This window comes from Magallana gigas, chromosome 2, assembly GCF_963853765.1.
Source record: "Magallana gigas chromosome 2, xbMagGiga1.1, whole genome shotgun sequence".
NCBI classification, from domain to species: Eukaryota; Metazoa; Mollusca; class Bivalvia; order Ostreida; family Ostreidae; genus Magallana; species Magallana gigas.
In genome coordinates, this window is record NC_088854.1 from 40,689,094 (window position 1) to 40,708,508 (window position 19,415).

The 19,415-nt window shown below is 32.4% G+C and overlaps 1 protein-coding gene across 3 annotated transcripts; it reads left to right on the forward strand.

Moving 5' to 3' along the window:
* Positions 1 to 10,948, forward strand: LOC105323157 (ORC ubiquitin ligase 1). Of its 3 annotated transcripts, none has more exons than XM_034445020.2 (7): positions 1 to 158; positions 3,509 to 3,644; positions 4,358 to 4,449; positions 4,559 to 4,777; positions 4,925 to 5,013; positions 5,978 to 7,959; positions 8,527 to 10,948. In XM_034445020.2, the coding sequence occupies exons 1-7, from the start codon at positions 72 to 74 to the stop codon at positions 8,901 to 8,903; spliced, it is 2,982 nt and encodes a 993-aa protein (XP_034300911.2). In that variant the 5' UTR covers positions 1 to 71; the 3' UTR covers positions 8,904 to 10,948. The 3 variants fall into 3 exon arrangements, with proteins under 3 accessions (XP_034300911.2, XP_034300912.2, XP_034300910.2); XM_034445021.2 differs by having other exon boundaries at positions 5,978 to 8,210; positions 8,527 to 8,733; XM_034445019.2 differs by having other exon boundaries at positions 5,978 to 10,948.
* The last annotated feature ends 8,467 nt before the right edge of the window (positions 10,949 to 19,415 follow it).

The following is a 19,415-nucleotide window of genomic DNA, read 5'->3' on the forward strand; positions in this document are numbered from 1 at the left end:
TAAAATACACTTTTTATAATTAAAAAGCGAATACAGTATTAATCCGCTACTTCCGGCTATATTTTTAAAAGATGGCGGCGGACGTGAAAGCAAGACAGGACAAGTACCAAACAATAGCATTTACTTTGCCCATTTCCTGTCAAATATGCTTGGGGAAGGTATTGTACATTGCAAATTAACATTTCTATTGCTATTCCTAATACACATCTTACGAATAACGTTAAGGTGGATTCAGCTTTATTTTACTTCATTGGTTTCTAAGGACTCGGTTTTTCCCATGCTTCTGGCCACTCTTTTTTAATGTAATTTTGTTGCATTTTTTCGCTAGGCCTAGCTATTTGTATACTTACAATTTTGTTTTGTATTGATCGTTGTTCTTTATTTTTTTGATATTTTTATATTGTGTTATTTAACTTTATCTGTTTACCTCTGAGCATTGAAAACAAGAAAAGACCAGTCTAGTTTTCTTTGTAATTTTCTTTTATTATTAGATATTAAGAATATATATAAGGACCTTTTTTTCAGACGTTTACTGATTAAGACTTGCATTTCTAGCATAAAACTTCTGAGTTATTTTGTTTGTCTATTATTTTTCTTTTAATCTAAAAGAAACCCTTTTAAGTAAAAGTAATAAGATTTAAACATTTCTTACAGCAAGCATAAAACATTTTGTTTTCCATTTCTGTTTTTACTGTAAGATATTTTCTTCCTCTTTTATTATGTATGATATAATTATGGCAATTTCCTCAGAGTTGACACTCACAAGAGCTAACCACATTTCCCATGAACTATAGCACATATTTTGGCAAGCTTGTGCAAGCACCTGTTCTGCCGAACATTGCATGAACAGGTCCCGGAGGGTGCATCGATTTACCCAAAAGAACCCAAAAGGACACAAAAGGACCCAAAAGGAACTTTTAATGTTCATTAAATGCCATAATTTACAATATAAATGTATTAAATATTGTCTATTTGGGGGAGAGTTGTTTAAAAAATTGTTCTGAAGTGTAGGGTGTTAGATAGCCGCTATCTTAGCACGTATTATTCATTAAAACGTACTTAATATGATAACGTTGCCCAGCTATTGCCACGTGGAGGCCACCTATTTTAAGAGCCAAAATTTAGTATTTTTGGAAAAACAAAAAGCCAAAGTTCCAAATTGTTAAAAACTGTTAGATAAAAAAAATACATTATAGAGGTAGTTAATTTTTTTGAATGTAAAAAGGAAACTTTTTTTTTCTTATTAAAAAAATAAACAGTTTACATCATTATTTTAAAGGAAAGTTTTTTAAAAAAGAATAGCAAATGAATAATTTAGGTACCATAGAAATTATGTAAAAACAAGCACTAATATATACATTCACGCACCATAAACCACTTGCAACATGCAAAAAAAAAAATAATAATTAAAAAAAAACCAACAAACAAATAAGCAAAACGAACATAAATTATAAGAGCACTAAAAGGTATTTACAAAGCACACCTATTTGTCAAGACAAAACGAGCTCCAATATGCACAATCATATATATGCAATATTAAGCACTAAAAAGTTCCTATATCCAAAACAAATAAACGGCTGAGTCTAACGAACATCAATTCTGTTAGCACTAAAATGTATTTACAAGGTACGCCTATCTGTCATCTAAAAAAAAAAGAAGTGAATTTCTTGATAAATAAGTTAAATCGAACTTGGTCAATATTGCATGTGGACCAAACTGTTCTTATCGCTTTTACACGACGTCCTACCAAGGCCCAGACTCAGTTTATCCAAACATACAAATTTGAACCAAGACAATATACTAGCCACACAATTCAAATGACAATTCAATCTACTAAACATATTTACAAGGCACATCTATATAAAGCCATCGAAATTATTTCTGATTTGATTTCGTTCTACAGACTCGTATGTGGATCAAACTGTTCTTATCGTTTTTAAACGACGCCCTACCAAGGCCCATGCAGACTCAGTTTTTCCAAGCTTTTTTTATTGCTTTTTCTTCATCACTACCCACTTTTAGTCCAAATGGAAATCATAGCTTTATAATTTTCCTGTTTTTGTATGTAGTTGTAGTTACTTATGTGAAGCCAACTGAATTGCTTCACTATCAATACGTACTAAAGAAAAAGCTAAATTAGAATTTTTTTACATCATAATTTATTTTAAAATTCATATTCATTATTTTTTTCAGTTCAGTTCAGTTAATATTAATTAAACAATAATTTTAATCCAAATCCTAAACAATTAAGATATGTTACTATACTACTTCAGAAAGCCGATCTACAGCATTCATCTTCAATCATTCATCTTTTATTTCCTCTATAAAGAGATACAGAATTAAGAATTAAGTTAATTAACACATTAATCTATGTACAATTCAAATAATGTTGAATGAATGAATGCTAGAATAATTACGAATTGAATTGACTGAAATAATTGGGAGAAGCCATATCACTAATCAGCTGTTAATATTAAAATTATTAAAACAACAAGGTAATCATCGTGTTGTTTTAAGAATTAACGGTACGTGTATGGGTTGCCCTCCGCTATCCATATAATTATCTCATTATATTATAATTGATATTAAATGGTTATGCGTAGTCCATTTTTTGAACTGTTAAATATCTAATGAGCTATTTCATTGTTGTGTATAAAGTTAAATAGGCTGACTTTTATAAATTCTTGCCGATGATAATTATAATTTCAACATGCATTTTATATAATCTACATTTTTTATCTATCGATTTTAAGCAATGCCAATATTAGAATTGAATGAATTTAACATATTTTATTGATTAAATCAAACGGATTAGACACAAGTTCTAAATAACTTAGATAGACTAAGTATTCTCCTAATAATGAAATTTTATAAATATTGCCAGTAATAACGTTAGATATGAATACACACAAATATAATCAACCAAATTATGCACGATCATTTGATTGGATAAACATATAATTAGTAATTAGTTAATTACATTACCAAAAATAATTGTAATGAATTTTAAAAATCAATGAAAAATAAACACAGAAAAAGTTCTTAATTGCAACATTTTTATTGAAATAAATATAAAAATTTTATAAAATCGTTCCCAGTAATTCCTTTTGGGTCCTTTTGTGTTCCTTTTGGGTCCTTTTGGATAAATCGATGTACCGGCCTCAGATGGAGAAGTATCTGCATATTAGAATTTTTCTTTATTTTTTTTTAAATAAAAATTTTAAATGTATGAATATAAAATATTTCAATTGAAATTTCAATGCAAGCAAGACTGAACAATTATTCTTATCAAGCTAAATAATGGAATGGTAATTTTTAACTTTTTAAAAACTTTTTTGTCACTTGGATATATGCCAATATATACTGTAGCATAACGTTAGAAGTGTTTTAGGACTTTCATTTTATCATATTATTTCAAATTATCATCATATTTTGAAAGTGGAAATTTATAGATAGTTAGAATTAAGCTAAAAAAAATGTGTTAATATGGTAGGTTTTTAATATTTAGGTTAAACAGCCAGTGTTATGTCCAAACAATCATGTGTTCTGTTCTGGATGTATGGATGTGTGGTTACAGAGAAATAAGCAGTGTCCTGCATGTCGAACACCAATTACTCCAGGAAATCCAGTCAAAAAAATTGCAGGTACTTGCATTATTTAAACAATAAAATGCTTTCTTTGGTGATTCATTCGGGATATGAAGGTAGCGACAATGCAGGAAAAATACATAACCCGCGTTAGCGGGTTATAACGCGGGTTATGTTAATTTTTCCTGCAATGATCGCTACCTTCATAACCCGCATGAATCATCAAAGAAAGCATTTTATTCTTTATATTAACATCTTTCTTTAATTAATTAATAAATTGATTATGAAAAGTTAGTAAAATTCACTAAATTACTGTTAATGTACATACAATGTAAGTACGTTAGCTAAAAGAAACAGCCAAATCGTCTCTTGTAAGACTTTGAGTCTGGCATCATCATGATTATTTCGTGCAGTCCGTGAGTTTACTTAGGTCGCTGTAGATTCAGACTAATCGATAAACAGGGCGTTTCAATTTCAGTCCTGTCACTTTCAGCCGCTGTAGATTTCGACCAATCAATAAATTGGGCGTGTAAATTTCAGTTTGCTGTTTCTATAGAGCTATGAATTCACTATATTTTTCCGTAAGAAAAAGAGGAAATTATACATGGTAGATGTAAATATAGCAATATGATATCAAGTTCACATCCACATATCTCCAATTTTGAAATAACAGTTGTTTTGATTGTAATTTTTTTGGTTTATGTAGTTACATTTAATCTGTACTGAAAGTTTTTTACTAAGTAAAAAAAAATAATTTGTAAATCCCACAGGTGGTTTAAGCCATGGTCCAGATGAAAAAGATAAAATGAGTAATCCAGAGCTAAGAAAAGCAAGATTTGATCTCCTCTTCAAAGAATATGAGGTAAGTATTGACTGTATTACAGAAGGCAAAGTGTGTGTTACAATACAAATTAAATAATTAACATACATGTATACATGCACTACAAGAATGTCCAAATCCAACATTTTAGGAGGAGTTTGAAAGACTCTCTGGAGAGGTGCAGCTTCTCAGGACAGAGAATGAAGTGTTGCAGCAGCAGGTTCAGAAAAACAGTGGGACTAAACAACTGGGACCAAAAGAGGAGTCCAGATATTCTGACAGCTCCGGGGTACTAGTCCTAAATAAGAAGCTGCAGGATGCACAGAAAATCTATGAAAAAGTCAAGTCTGAGCTCAGTAGAGTTAAACAGGTATTAGAATTTTTTTTCAATGGGAAGAAAGTTTATAAGTAAATTTGTCAATTATTTGTGTAAAAAATAATCCATGTATTGCTGTTAAAGTTGGGGGTTTTTTACGTGTAAAAATATGAATGTTTTGATTTCTTTCTATAATTATAGGAAAACAATTCACTGAAAGATGAGAACATAAATCTGAATAGGGAGAATCAGAAGCTGCGACAAGAAATCGGGAACAGATCTCCTCATAGGTAATCTAACAATGTGTTCCATATCACAGGCAAATATTTGTATTGCTTAGATTCTGCTGGGTATACATTATTGTGTGATAGATATAAAGTGCAATTTTGTTTTAATTTTCCTTTAATTAAATTCTTTTATTTAATTGTCTACTTAGCTTAGAAAGAAAACTGATATCTTTTCCAATACATGTACTTACAGTGATGTCTTTTTTAAAATTTATTCATACAAATAGTTATCTGGGCAAATATCTATCATCTGCAAAGCACTTAGATTATAATTAAATACAGGTAACTCTCGATGGCTCGAACTTCGATCGCTCGAAGTTCTGGATCGCTCGAAGTGAGCCTAGGGTCACGATTTTTTTCCCTATATAACTAAGCAAATTTACTCTTGATTTCTCGAACTCTTGATCTCTCGAAACCCTTGATTCCTCAAAGTCAAACTGCAGTCCCGTTGTTCATAATCTATAGTATTTTACTCTCGATATCTTGAAGTCGCTGTGTATCTCGAAGCGCTATACCTATAATTAACACCTACCTGGTCATTTAAATGGCTCCAGGCGTTAGACACGGGGGTGTCTTCCCACATAGCCAACATTTTGAAAAAATACAGGTAAAATACAGGTAAAATTGTGTTTGCTTTGTTTGTTTAATGATTGACCATACCGATACCTGAACCATTAATACCAACCGTTTTACGGTTTTATTAACATCGTTCTGTATATTTTACTGGAAAGAAAACGTTGTATAAGCACGTGCGTAAGGTTAGCACTAAATAAATTGATAAATCATAACATCCGGTAAAAATAATTTTAAAACCCGTCGGTCAACCCGGAAAATTCCGAACTCTTGAAAACTCGAACTCTTGAAACCTCGAAGTTTTTCCTTGGTCCCAGGGACTTCGAGCTATCGAGAGTTACCTGTACCTGTATTAACACACTCGTTTACATTTTGATTGTATTTTATTTCACAGGTATGGCAGATATACTGTAGCAACACTAGAGGCAAAGATCCAGACTTACGAGAAAGAGGTTGGCCAGCTAAACAAGGCTCTGGAGAAGAGTGACAAACTGATTGAGGAGCTGAATGAGGAGCTAGACACCTACAGAAGTAAACCCAAATCTGACTACTCCTCCCAATCCAGACACTCCACACTATCCGGAACATCCAGCCTCGAGGACCTGAACTTGAGGACCTCTTCTCTGTCTAGTAAACGGTCCCTTGAGGAACCACTGTCCTCCCAGCATGGTTTGGATGCAGATCTTCCCTCAAAGCGACAGCTGTTCTCGGATGACAGAGAGTATAAATCTAGTCACAGAGATTACTTGAATGGTGAGTTTTATAGCTCCTCTGATCTGCATGATTATAAGGGAAATGACAAAAATGGTGCTGGAAAAAACACTAAAAGGGTCACTTTTGATTTGCCGAAAAACGAAACCGTGTCTTTTGACTTGGAGATGCCTAGCCCTTTAAAAGGAAACCGAAACAGTTCTAATGGAAGGTCGCCATCCCCCATCAAAGGTGTTTTAAAGAATGGCAAGAAGTCCAGTATGTCAAATGGTGACGAGAGTCTGAGTCTTTCAAAGCCAGAGTCTCTGGATGACAGTTACCTAGATGGCAGAAGAGGGAAGACAGCAGTAACAAGACTGGAGGATGAAGATGACTTTTACTTATCCAAGTATTCCAGGGACTCTAAAAGCACTAAAGACGACAACCACAACTACAGGTACACATCTGGAAGGTACAACACTGACCCCGTACAGAAGAGTGAAAGTTTTGACTTGGATTATCCCGCCAAATCCAGGAAAAGTGACCTTTATGACCATGTGTTGGATGATACAGAAGCAATTCAGTCCGAGCTGGATGATCTGGATATATCTATTACCCCGGATTTTACTGATTGCATGAAACTACTGAACAGAGCCGAAAAGAAAGTTAGCTTGGGAACCCAACCAAGTACATACTCCAATTCCAGGAAGGACAATTACAAAGATGATGAATATTTGGATGATTACAGGATGAAAGACACTTACAGGTCAGATCCATTGTATCCTGACACCAAATCATCCGATCCGGGCAGACCTCAATCCGACAGCAAATATACATCAAAGTATTACTCCTCCTCAGAAGACTATGTCCCTAGAAGCAGTGCTCTGCGATCAGAGGTTCCCTCTACAAGATATTCCAGCAGTTCATCTGCCTACACCGACATTCCAACATCAACCTTAGAACCGTCCAATTTGCCAGTTGCTTCTGGTGGTGGATACTCGACCATCTCTGGTTCCAGTATATCTACATACAAGCCCAGTGCTATAGACTCTATGAAAACCTCAGACTGGGATACCAAGACCAGTGATTACAAGTCCTCGGTCAGTGACAGATATACAGTTTCTGGAGAAAATGACAAGTTTGGCATTGACCAGTATTCCTCATCAAAAGACAGTTTATCCCATAATGACCGATTTGGTGTTCAGAGTGACCTATCAAGCAGATATAGCTCTAGTACCTATTCATCGACTTTAAATTCTCTTCCGCAGACATCAAATAGAATGGGAAGTTCCGATGACATATCCACACCAACCAAATTGTCCACTCTCCGTCCATTGTCTCAAAGCGGTTTCAGTCGCAGTCCGTCCGTTGACAACCTTTTCATGTCGTCCAAATCTTCCACACAAGGAAGTAAATTTGCAACAGCAGAAGACATTCCAACCAGCAACTACAAACCAAGATTAAGTCTGCAAGGGTTTTCATCCAGCTTGGATTCTTCTGGTAAATACAAGCCTCTAGGAGAAAGGCAAGGTATGTCCAGTCTGTCCTCTTCATCTGACACTGGGTCTGGATCCAGTCGGTTTTTAGCCTCGTCCCTGCCACCAAAACCCGTAAGAACTAGGTCTCAGTCAGACATGGGTACCTCTGTCTCTGCGCTCAACTCTGCTTCCTATCAGCGGGCCAAGGGTAATGCACCATCTGCAAGTTTTGAAACCTTCACCACTGAAAGCACAGTCACTGCACAGAGACCGCCATCCTATCCTGTCTCCTCATCCTCATATCCATCAGAGCCATCTTCCACCGCCCACCCTCCGCCTTTTATGGAAAATAACAAATACACCAGCTCTTTTGTTCCCAGACAAGATGCACTGGATGCTGTTTCTACTAACAAATTTACTAACTCCACAAGTATTGTTGGTGCACGGGGGCCAGTCAAGGCTAGTTATTCTTACACTGATTTCGATATCGGGGTTAATCCCAGAAACAAGTCAAACATTTCTGATCTTCCACTGTCAAACAGACTTCACACTAGATCAAACAGTGTTGATTTTCCTTTAAATAATAAAGATTCAGAATCTTATACCACCAGTCAGAGGTTCGCGTCTTACGATGATCAGTATTCAACTGCTGGTGCTTCTTACAATATTGATAACAGACCTGTGCATGCCTTTGATAGAGATCTACATAGCTATGACACAAATGCCGCAGCAAATTATGTATCTGCAAGCTTACCTAATTCTGTATCATTGACAGGTGGTTCGACCCTGGATGACCCAAACAAGGGAAGATACAATTCCTCTTCGTACATGACATCATCCCAGACCTCTGTCACCTCAAGCATTACTTTCTCCTCATCATCTCATTTATCCACAGCCCCATCATCATCATCCACCTCCATGCTGCCCCCAACATCCACCTACACTTCATACCAGGTCTCCAAGTCCCTGGATCCAATACGAGAGTCCAGTGCCAAAGGCAACAGCTACCTCTCCAATACATCCACCACAGGCGACATATCGCGCTCAGACTCTTTCTTACCGGAACCCAAGAAGAGGCTGTTCGATTCCAACGACGACCTTGATATGTCGCTGAGTCCGATTAAAACTACAAGGAAGACCGACAAGTACTGAGGACTTTGGCGTAGTTGTTGAAAAAGCTAGTACAGTCATATTTTGGTGCTTATTTGAAATCCATGTAAACCTAACTTGTGTTTGTATGCAATTCTATGCAAAGATGAAAAGTTTAAACATTCCAAATGACAGCACTTTGCTAGAATAATTATATTTTTTTTTAATTTATTTATCCCTGTAATTTTGATAATTGACTTACGAGTTTTAGTTTAATTTGCAGCAGTGCTGACAAATGACATTTTGTTTAGTTTCAGTATTTTTATGTAATTGAGTTTAACTGATATATCAGTGAACATGTACCATCTTATTGCATTTAATTTTAGTCTTTCTAGATTTCATGTCCGCTATGTGCATGATTTCTAACAAAGAGAAGCATTTAAAAGCTGGCAAGTTTGCTTGCAGCTATTGTTATCTTTGCTGTGTTTCTTTCAACAGTTTTTTCAAATTTTTTATGTGTAGGTTGTTTTTTTTATAGAAAAATCAGTTTTACTTTAGTATTTAATATTTGTGAGCTGGTAGAAAATAGATCATTCACATGCCTTGCATTGTTTGTTTTAGACAACAATTTTACATAAGAAACTCATTTACTACTGTTGGTTTTTTTATAAAGATATTTGATAAAGAGTTTTTGTATGACTGTTGACAGACAATATGTCCCCTACTCTCATGAATTTTAAGCTCTGCTTTTGGGTTTTTTAACTTCAGTCTGAATTCCAATTTTACAATGAAAAAGACTACTCTTTGGAAGGATATATTTTCTTGTAAAATAGATAAAATAGTACATCTATTCAAAGTACATGTGAAAATTTTCATTTGTTAGAACTGAATCATTTCTAAATGTTTTTTAGAAACAATATATTTTGATAAATAACAATATTGAAACTTTCCGGTACATATATGAATATATATTTTTTTCCCCCCCCTGGATTTGCAGAATTTACATTATGTAGAAATATTCACATTTACCAAAACCTTTTTGATAGGAGTATTAAGGTAGTTTATATAGAAAAAGATATTGTTTACCAAATTAGATATTTTGCACTCAATTGCTAGATGATTTACACTGATTCTGTCGTTGATTTAAGTGTTTACATCTAGAAAAGATGTCTTTTTTTTTTTCATTAACTCAAGTAACAATGTGTTCATTGTTCTTCATTGTAATATTGGGTTGAATACTGTAGATTCCTTATTTTATGCGAGTATTTAATTCCGCAATTCAACGTTATGCAACATATCGTCGAATAAAAAATCATGAACAGCGAATTTTTTATCATAATCTTAAATAGTTTACATCTGCCAGAAAAATAGAAGCGAGATTTTAAAATCCTCAAGATGTGCTTCGTGCGATTTAACGCGGATATTAATTCCTCGCATATAATTTGGAATCTACAGTATTCTTGGTGTTAGCTTATTGCACAGATTTGTGTATCTAGACATGACCAATCATTCAATCCCAAACCAAAGAAAAGTTTCAATAACCAGTCTACGCATTGCAGTACATTTACTTGTGACTTCACAATGAGAATATTACTTGCATCTTAATGATATTTAGTATAAGATCCAGAACGAACGAAAAGCACATCTGTAAAGCTTTAATTAAACTCCGGAGTTTATAATTCTAAATTTTTCAATTCAAAATATAAAAATGAGTATGCAACACTAAAAAAAAAAATTAAGAGAAAAAGGGGAAGGGGGGGGTGCTCTTAAATTGTAAGCAGAAAATAAATAGATATGATTCTCATTTACCAAAGCCTCTATCTTCACTCTTTCTCTTCTCCTTTCTCTCTCTCCCTTTCCTCCCCTTCTCCAATACTAGATATAAAATTATGAATGTACTTTAACAATTTAACAAGATTTTGTAAAATTTTGAGTAATTTTGCATTGTTTGAATGAAGTATATAACATAGTTTGTATCTCACTGTCATGCCAGTATTATGTTTGTACAGTTCACCTGTTAGATCTTGTATATTAATACTTAATTTATTATTGCTTTTTACAATATTTTATGTAGTAAATAGATTATAACACAGACTTCCTTCTTCCTGCTTACTTTGGAGTTCCAGAGGGTTACTGAATTCTGATGTATTTGATATCTAAAAATGAATTTATCCTACAACATTAGGATCAGTATATTACATGTAATTATCTCAGTCATATACAGATGAGCATTTAAAATGAATGTTCATTTCATGTTTGAAAAATATTTCATGGAAATATTTACCAATAGTTTTCCGTGGGTTTAATTTTGACAATCAATTGTACCAGTAATTTTTCATGGGTTGATTTTGACAAACTTATGACTTTTCTAAATTAAAAATTTCAACAAAACTTACTCAACAGAGAAATTGAAGAAAAGTATATCAACACTTCGTGCTTTTATAATAATTTCACTTTTATAGTGAACAGATATTTTCTTGTAAAATTTGAATTTACTGGGTGGCATTAAATTTGAATTTTAATTAATGTGACAGAAACCTCATCAATTGAAAAACATAACATTTTGTCAAACCTATTTAAAACACAAGACAATATAGACCTACTTTTATTTGTGTGCGAGTAAGTTCGCTTATTTAAAGTCGCATAGATCTATAAGGAAATCGCGAAATAAAGGCGTTATCAAGGTTTGGACGTGTTATTTGAAGAGTAATCCCTCTTATTATTAGTATCATAGGGACATATTTGGTATGCACACGCATGGTTAGCTACAATAATGTAGCCCTCTCCTGATTTTTTTTTTTTTTTTTTTTTGGAGAGTAAACATCAGATATAACAAAAATCGGAGAGTGCTACATTATTGCAGCTATCTCATAATATGCACCAAAAAAATGGGGGTAAAGATAGCGCAAATGCCCATTTGGTTAAGTCGTGAAATATAATTTCAAATTTAATTTTTCCTGATTAAAACTGTCATAATTCTCAAGTTTTCAGACAGACAATTTTAATTATTTCAATTTTGACAAACCAGTGGAGTCTGAAGCAAATTGAAAGTGTGGGGGCTAGACTAATCCTCAGAAATCTTCACAAGCAAAAAAAACAAAACCAAAAAAAACGTAATTTCCAAAATCATGAAAATCCTAATCGGGGGGGGGGGGGGGGGGGGGGCTATTATACCTATGACTTACATCATTTCAAGGTAAATTTAGGAATAATTATCTTTCCTGCGAGAAAAAGTGGGGGGGGGGGGGAGGGGCTAAACCTTCTATGATGCTATGTGCCTAATGGTTAGGTCTAACTTTGCAAAAAAAAGTGGGGGGGGGGGCTAAGCCCCCCCCCCCCCCCCCCCCTCCCGGTTCCGACGCCTATGCAAACGATAAGAAAAAATATAGACTTGAGTTCTGGTGGTATGGAACTCATAACCAAAAAAAGCCTAGTTCTCTAAAGTTACATAATATCTAGTGCTCTAACCATTGAGCCATTTTAGTCACAACGAAGTGCGTTGTTTAAAGGATGCGACTTTGGCCAGGAATTTACATACAAATTTACGTACTATTTTTTCAATTTTGGGATACCGTGAAAATAATATTTTTAATGTATAGTAGGTAATTTCTCCACGTTTTTGTTTATCAAATTGGTTCGTTTTTCATTATACCTTATTTAGACTATGACAAAAATATGAAGCACATACCCACTCTACTGCAGTATGAAAAAAAAAAGAAACTGAACTTCTTAGATTTTAATTTGATACGCATACGCCAGTTTAAATCAACACAATCCAAGTAAATTAAAATATTTAAGGGTCACAAATTTATGTTATGTTAAATATACATTGTTTTGAATGATATTTTAAAAAATCATCAGATTTGTTGATATTTTAATTCTACGGTATCTTATCCGTCCTTATATAGGCATTTTTAAACGCATCATTCACCTATATCCTCTCAACTTGCGTGACAAAGCATGATGGAAATCATTTTATCAATAAATTGAAATTATATTCATTATTCAAAGGACCATGCTATTGTATGGCTTTCAAGAGTACACTTTGAATTATATAAACTATTGGATATAAATTTTATAGTAAACTAATAAAGTTTATGATGTTTTTTGGACATAAATCATTTATTGATATCATGACATACGCATTACGAGTTAATGTCATCCTTTGTTAATATTTATCACCAAAATCCTTCGAATATGGTTCAAAAATGTAAAACTTGCGGTCCAGTCTATCTTGAGCATTTCCGGGGTTTTTTTTTTGGGAGTTGATTTTAATCAATTCTCCTATGCACCTACTCGGGCAAAGCGAAAGTGAAACAGTGTTTGGACCTAAGCACAAATCAGTACCGCTGACAACACTTAGTTCTTGAAAATAATCGATAAATTCGATGCTATGTATTCTGAAGCATTGTTTTTCAAGAAAACTTATTTATTAATACCATGAAAATAGTAAGATTTTAAATTGTACAAACAGTTTAGATATTTTTTAAGTCGTATGTATTCCTACGCTAGAGTTCAGTGTATAGTCTCGTTCAACCAGACGCTTGGCTGTCTCCTTTAATATCCGACAAAACAGAGTCTCTCTTGCTTGTCGGAGATAAACGGAGACAGCCGAGCGTTTGGTTGAACAAGATATGAGTTCAATCTTGCCTGGATCCATACAATTTCTCAGAAATATTTCGATTACTGATACTTCTTGCCATGCAAAATCACATATCGTTGAAATGATAATCGATAAAATCAACTCCCGTCAGTACTTCAGTACTTTGATTTTAGAAAGCATGCAGTCTGTATATCCAAAATCATTTATCGTAGCCAATATGTAACATCTGGTATTCTGATGGCATTTATAATAAAGAACTAGATCTTCAGTTTGAAATGTTACATTAAAGTTTCACTGCTCATGTTCTTTTAGAAGATCACTTATACATTGTACATAGACGTAGTTTACACATAAACTGGTATTTTCCTAAGGTCTGCTATTTACTTTATTAAAATACAATAAAATATAATCCTTATTCCCTACACGTACTATATAAGTTCTTTTCTAAGGAAATAATATAAGGCTGCAAAACTATTGTGGCTCCTTTTGATCTATAAATATTTACATTTTTGACTGTCAACACAAATCGATGTCATAACAAATAGTCCAATACATATCATCAACGACAATTTTTTTTTTTATCTAACTTCCCAAGAGAAACTGCAAAATTCGTATATTCAGCTTTTATGTGCAGACAATCTATCCTATATAAAAAGAACAATGGGTATAAACTTCTTATTATTTGTATATTCATGTTTATAAAGTGGCATATAGGTTCGATGGGCCGAGTGTTTAAAAATACGTCACTTTAATAAATCATTTACTTACTTACTTACTTATTTTTAAATCGTACAATGGCTGAAGATTATTTAATAAGGAATCATTAATCTTTCTAGATGTATAATAAGGTGATCAAATATGGATGGGCCACAGGCACCTGACGTTAAATATTTTTCTCATAATAAAAAAAAATACTCCGCTTTCTTAATAAAACACGTATTGTATTATCAGGAAAGCGGAGTATTTTTTTTATTATGAGAAAATTATATATCGTCAGATGCCTGTGGGTTAGGCGTGATCAAATCTATTGCCTAAAGTTCTTCGGGCTTAATTGAATTTGATCATCCCGACCGTATTGTCTCACCCCATAATGCTCAGAGAATCAATTCTCTGTATATAGATAGTGCTAGATACCTCCATATGTAGATTCGATATTTTAGGTATTAAAAAACGCCTTTGAAATTAGTTTTATTAGTAATGTTTTCTCAAATACACATAACAATAGCACAAATCACTAAAGTTCATTTTTTATCCTTTATCTTGAATGAAAAAATGTAAATCGTACTTTTACTCTAGGCAGAAAAATCAAGAAGCCGCGTATTTTAATTAATATTTCAAAACCTACATTTTGAACAATGCTGTATATTTGATCTTTGTATTATTTTTCTTTCTGTAGCGTATACTCAGTATACTAATGTGAAACTGATGTTTCTTTTCTGTAATGGCAAAGACCCGAAATTTTTACTTAATCATCACTAGTGCTCAGACTTCAAGCACATTGGATATCAAGATCAAATCAAACGGTCAAATTTTCACCTCGGTCAAATATTGAAAACCTTAATTCTTCTAAAACCTATGGTCAAATTATTTTGATACTTTTTGATGACGAGGCCTTGGTAGTTTAAAATTTGAATTATGCAATTTTATTTTAGAAACAACCGCAAATTTTCGTATTAAAAGGTAATTTACAAGCACTACTCTTACAATTATATTACATTAGAATGTACTGTAATTTACTATTTTAGATATAGTTCAATTTCCGTAAGCTAACAGTACAAATCTTTGTTATATTTTTAACATTGAAATTTTGATAATGCAAATTAATTCCATTTTACACTCCGCAGAGATGATATTAAGATTGTAGGTTTGAAGGAATGAAGTCAAAAAGTGTTAGATAAGATTTTTTAAGTATATGTCCCAAGAACAAAATACTAAATATTTAGTAAAAATTAAATTAAAGAGAATTTGTCTACTACCTTAATATTGTAATTTAAGCGATCACAACACTGAGCTATCTACAATAAAATTTAAAGTGCCCCAAAAGTGTAATGTAAGTAATTAGACATTTGAAGAAATCTTTGAATGGAAAATTCATAGACCCTAGTATTTTTTAAAAATAATTTTAAATTTTTATATATTTTTGTTATACAGTCATTGTTCAGTATCGACTGTGCAAGGAAATATACCGGTATATAATTGAAAAAAGAAACCTTTGCTATGGTTAAAAACAAAAGAAATTATGAACTTACCTTATTCCTCTATATACATGTACCTTAATTAGAATAGTCATGTCCCTGAGATATATTGACATTAAAAAAAATTAATTTTTCAAAAATAAGATTCAGTTTCTTAATTTGTTAAACTAAAGCATTTGGGGAGTTCTTCACGAATGGCAACACAGAACGGTATACATGTGTTATTAACAGCTGCAACTACGGTATTTAAAACCAACACAAACTTTTTTTTATCAAATATTCTTACTTTTTACCTGGTTACCATAGAAACGATTGTCAATTTTTATCTGTAATAATAATGTGTTTTTTGGAATGAAATAATTTCTTTTTCCTGTTTCTTTAGCTTTTCTTTTCTGTTCTTTTTTTAACAGCCAAAAGTTTTATAAAAAAAAATTAGTTATACATATTAATATTGTAAGGAGACATGGTTAAGGTTTGAGTTGAAAATTTTAAAGGAAATGTTTGTAGATATTCCCGACTTTTAGCAACGAGGACGAAAGATTTTCAAATGTTGTAAAATTTATGGCTGTAATTTATTGCTTATAATGTGAATTTAATCTGCGCTTCCAGTTTGTCAACATGACAGACATATGATCAGAATTTAGTTGCATTAAATCATCATGCACTGTGTTAATTGCTGAAGCACTGTCTTAGACTTAAGTACCCTTTATGTTACGAGCCCCAGAAATGTATGCGTCCCATTTGATATCATACTTCGTTTACCGCTTGATGCTGTGTTATTTTCTTGTCTTTTTTATGTGAATAATATGTTTAAAGTGGCATATCTATGCTTACTGTTTTTTGATATTATACTTGGAAACGTATACATATGTCACTATAAATAAATAAATTACTTACTTACTTACTTACTTAAAAAGCTAAATATGTCGTACTTAATGGATGTTATTCTAAGGTGGTATGGGGCAGCTCCTTATTATAAACATTTAAGTTGAGTATATTTTCATAAATGTTCTTTCCCGAAATTGTTACCTTACAGCGTAGCGCAATGGTTAGAGCGTTAACTACGAATTTGTAAGTCATGAGTTTGAATCCCGCTGGGATTATCATAATTCTTACCCCCCCCCCCCCCAAAAAAAAAAAAATCAACATTTTTGGTCAAATATTGTAAAATTTGAAAATTCTATACCGGTGAGAGAATTTTTACTATTATGTACTTTTATCCACATAAATATCGACTGCACCTTCAGTAAGAAATGGATTTTTTCATCATACTACTACAATAGAGTTGTAAACTGCTATCTACAGATTGATTTTGTATACGCATTTAAAAGTATTGAAAATGTAGAAGATAAATTCCAATCATTTTTTACTAAATTGAACTTCATAAACCTTCATACCTTAAGATTATCTTAAGATTTGTCTTAATCTTATATGACAACCGGAGATACATGTCTAAAGTCTAAACATTACATATTGGCAGCCTATACTTCAGTTCAACAGAGAGGGCCCAGAACGCGTGACTGTACGTCACACATAACTTATACTGGTTTTAGCATTTCGATATGGAATGAAGTACATGATATTTTCGTCGACTGATAATGCAGTGGTAGCTATCACTTTGATTCTAATATCTCGAAATGTGAAATATTTTGAGTTGAGGTGCCCCAAAAGGGATGATACATCTATTAATGTTTCACTTTATTCATTTATTTGTAAATGGTATACTTGATTTGTTTGCTTATTTTTTTAACTTTTTTTAAACAATTCATTCATTAGGTTTTTCTCACGACTTACTTTTGTAAACAAACTTGCTGCCCTAATTACTGTTTCTTTCAATCACATTTCCCACGTACGTGTGCGCAAATCCACGCATACACGTGAATTGTTTATGATTATATGTCTGAGAAAATATTCTATTCTTCTTACATTAATAACCCGATTACTTTAAAAATACCAATAATTACCAAAAAAGGGTTTCTTTTATACAGCTTATCTTTATCTATCTATCTATCTATCTATCTATGTAAAGTTGGAAATTCCAAGATTAAAGTTAATTTTTCCAACTTTAAAGTTGGAATTTCCAACTTTAATCTTGGAATTTCCAACTTTAATCTTGGAATTTCCAACTTTAATCTTGGATTTTCCAACTTTAAAGTTGGAATTTCCAACTTTAATCTTGGAATTTCCAACTTTAATCTTGGGATTCAATTCAACATATTTATTAATTGTTCAGGTTTATCATGCACATACTACCGTATATGTATGTGTTAACTGAAAATTCTTTGTTGAAAATTGCAGAATAGATTATTGTTTACATATAATCACTTTCCTAAATGTTTTTCAGTACTATGCCTCATTATGCTTAATCCTTTTAATTCTTTTATTTATTGAGGATTTTTAAAAATTAATTTATATGTATATGATACAATCAAGCAACCTTTTAATACACATATATATATTGATTATGACATAGTTATTGTTTTCATGGAATTCAAAAAATAAAATTGAAATTATAATTATGACATGTTCTATTATTTCCAGTGAGTTCGAGTTGTTGTATTATTATATTGAGTTCTTCTTGAAAGCGAATGAGCCCCCCCCCCCCCCCCCAATTCTTTTTATGAGTAAAGCCTAATTCACACTGAACAAAAAATCATAGTATACATCTATCTATCTATATATATAAATATAATAAAAATCAACTTTAAAGTTGATTTTTCCAACTTTAAAGTTGGAAATTCCAAGATTAAAGTTGATTTTTCCAAGATTAAAGTTGGAAATTCCAAGATATGAGTTGGAAATTCCAACTTTAAAGTTGGAATAATCAACTTTAACGTTGGAAAATCCAACTTTAAAGTTGGAAATTCCAAGATTAAAGTTGGAAATTCCAACTTTAAAGTTGGAATTTTAAAGGGAAAAAAAAATACAAAGTGGCACTAATACGCTTCCGTAATATATATATATATATATATATATATATATATATATATATATATATATATATATATATATATATATATATATGGATATATGGCTTTAAATAAGTAGCGGCTGTTAGATACCGTTTGTTTCAAAGTGGCTTAGTTGTCATGGTTAAAACGGCTAAAACGGGGGAAAATAGTTTGAGGACAAATCGTATGTGTTGACAGCAATTCCGGATATTAAAAAGAAGTAGTGCAAAAAAAAATTTAACTTTTCAATTTTGATAGGGAAATTCCCATTGTAATCTCCCGACATGTGTAAGCGTTGAGACGTACATGTATGTTTAACACAGATTTAAATTAGATGAAATTTAATATTTGTAAAATCTCTCATTTCTGTAGACTTTTCCTTTCTTTTGTGCACATACACTAATCGTATTTATTCCAAATTATCCTCGACAGGTTGCGAAATACTTGTATACATTGAATACATTGTATTCATCTTTTACACGCAGACAATATTTATTGTTCAGAAAATAAACATAACTGTATCATATTAACTCTTAAATCAAAATAAGGGATGCAACCTCACGAGTTCCAATGGAATCTTTATACTTATATACATGTATGTATATTTTATTTTCAATCATATCTTTGTTTACCTGTTGACGCTTTGTTATTTTCTTTTTTTCATTCATAATGTGTTTCAAGTGGCATATAGGCCCGAAGGGCCGGGTGTTAAATCTATGCTTATTACTATTGACATTCCATTTAAAATTATGTACACGTCACTATGAAAAATGTTAATTACTTACTTACATAAAGTATCTCCAACACAACGGCATGCGTTGTGTTA

Coding starts and splice junctions, on each gene's coding strand:
- LOC105323157 (XM_034445019.2), top strand. CDS start 72: ATGGCGGCGGACGTGAAAGCAAGACAGGACAAGTACCAAACAATAGCA. Junction 159..3,508: donor GTCAAATATGCTTGGGGAAG/GTATTGTACATT, acceptor TTTAATATTTAG/GTTAAACAGCCAGTGTTATG. Junction 4,450..4,558: donor TCCTCTTCAAAGAATATGAG/GTAAGTATTGAC, acceptor CCAACATTTTAG/GAGGAGTTTGAAAGACTCTC.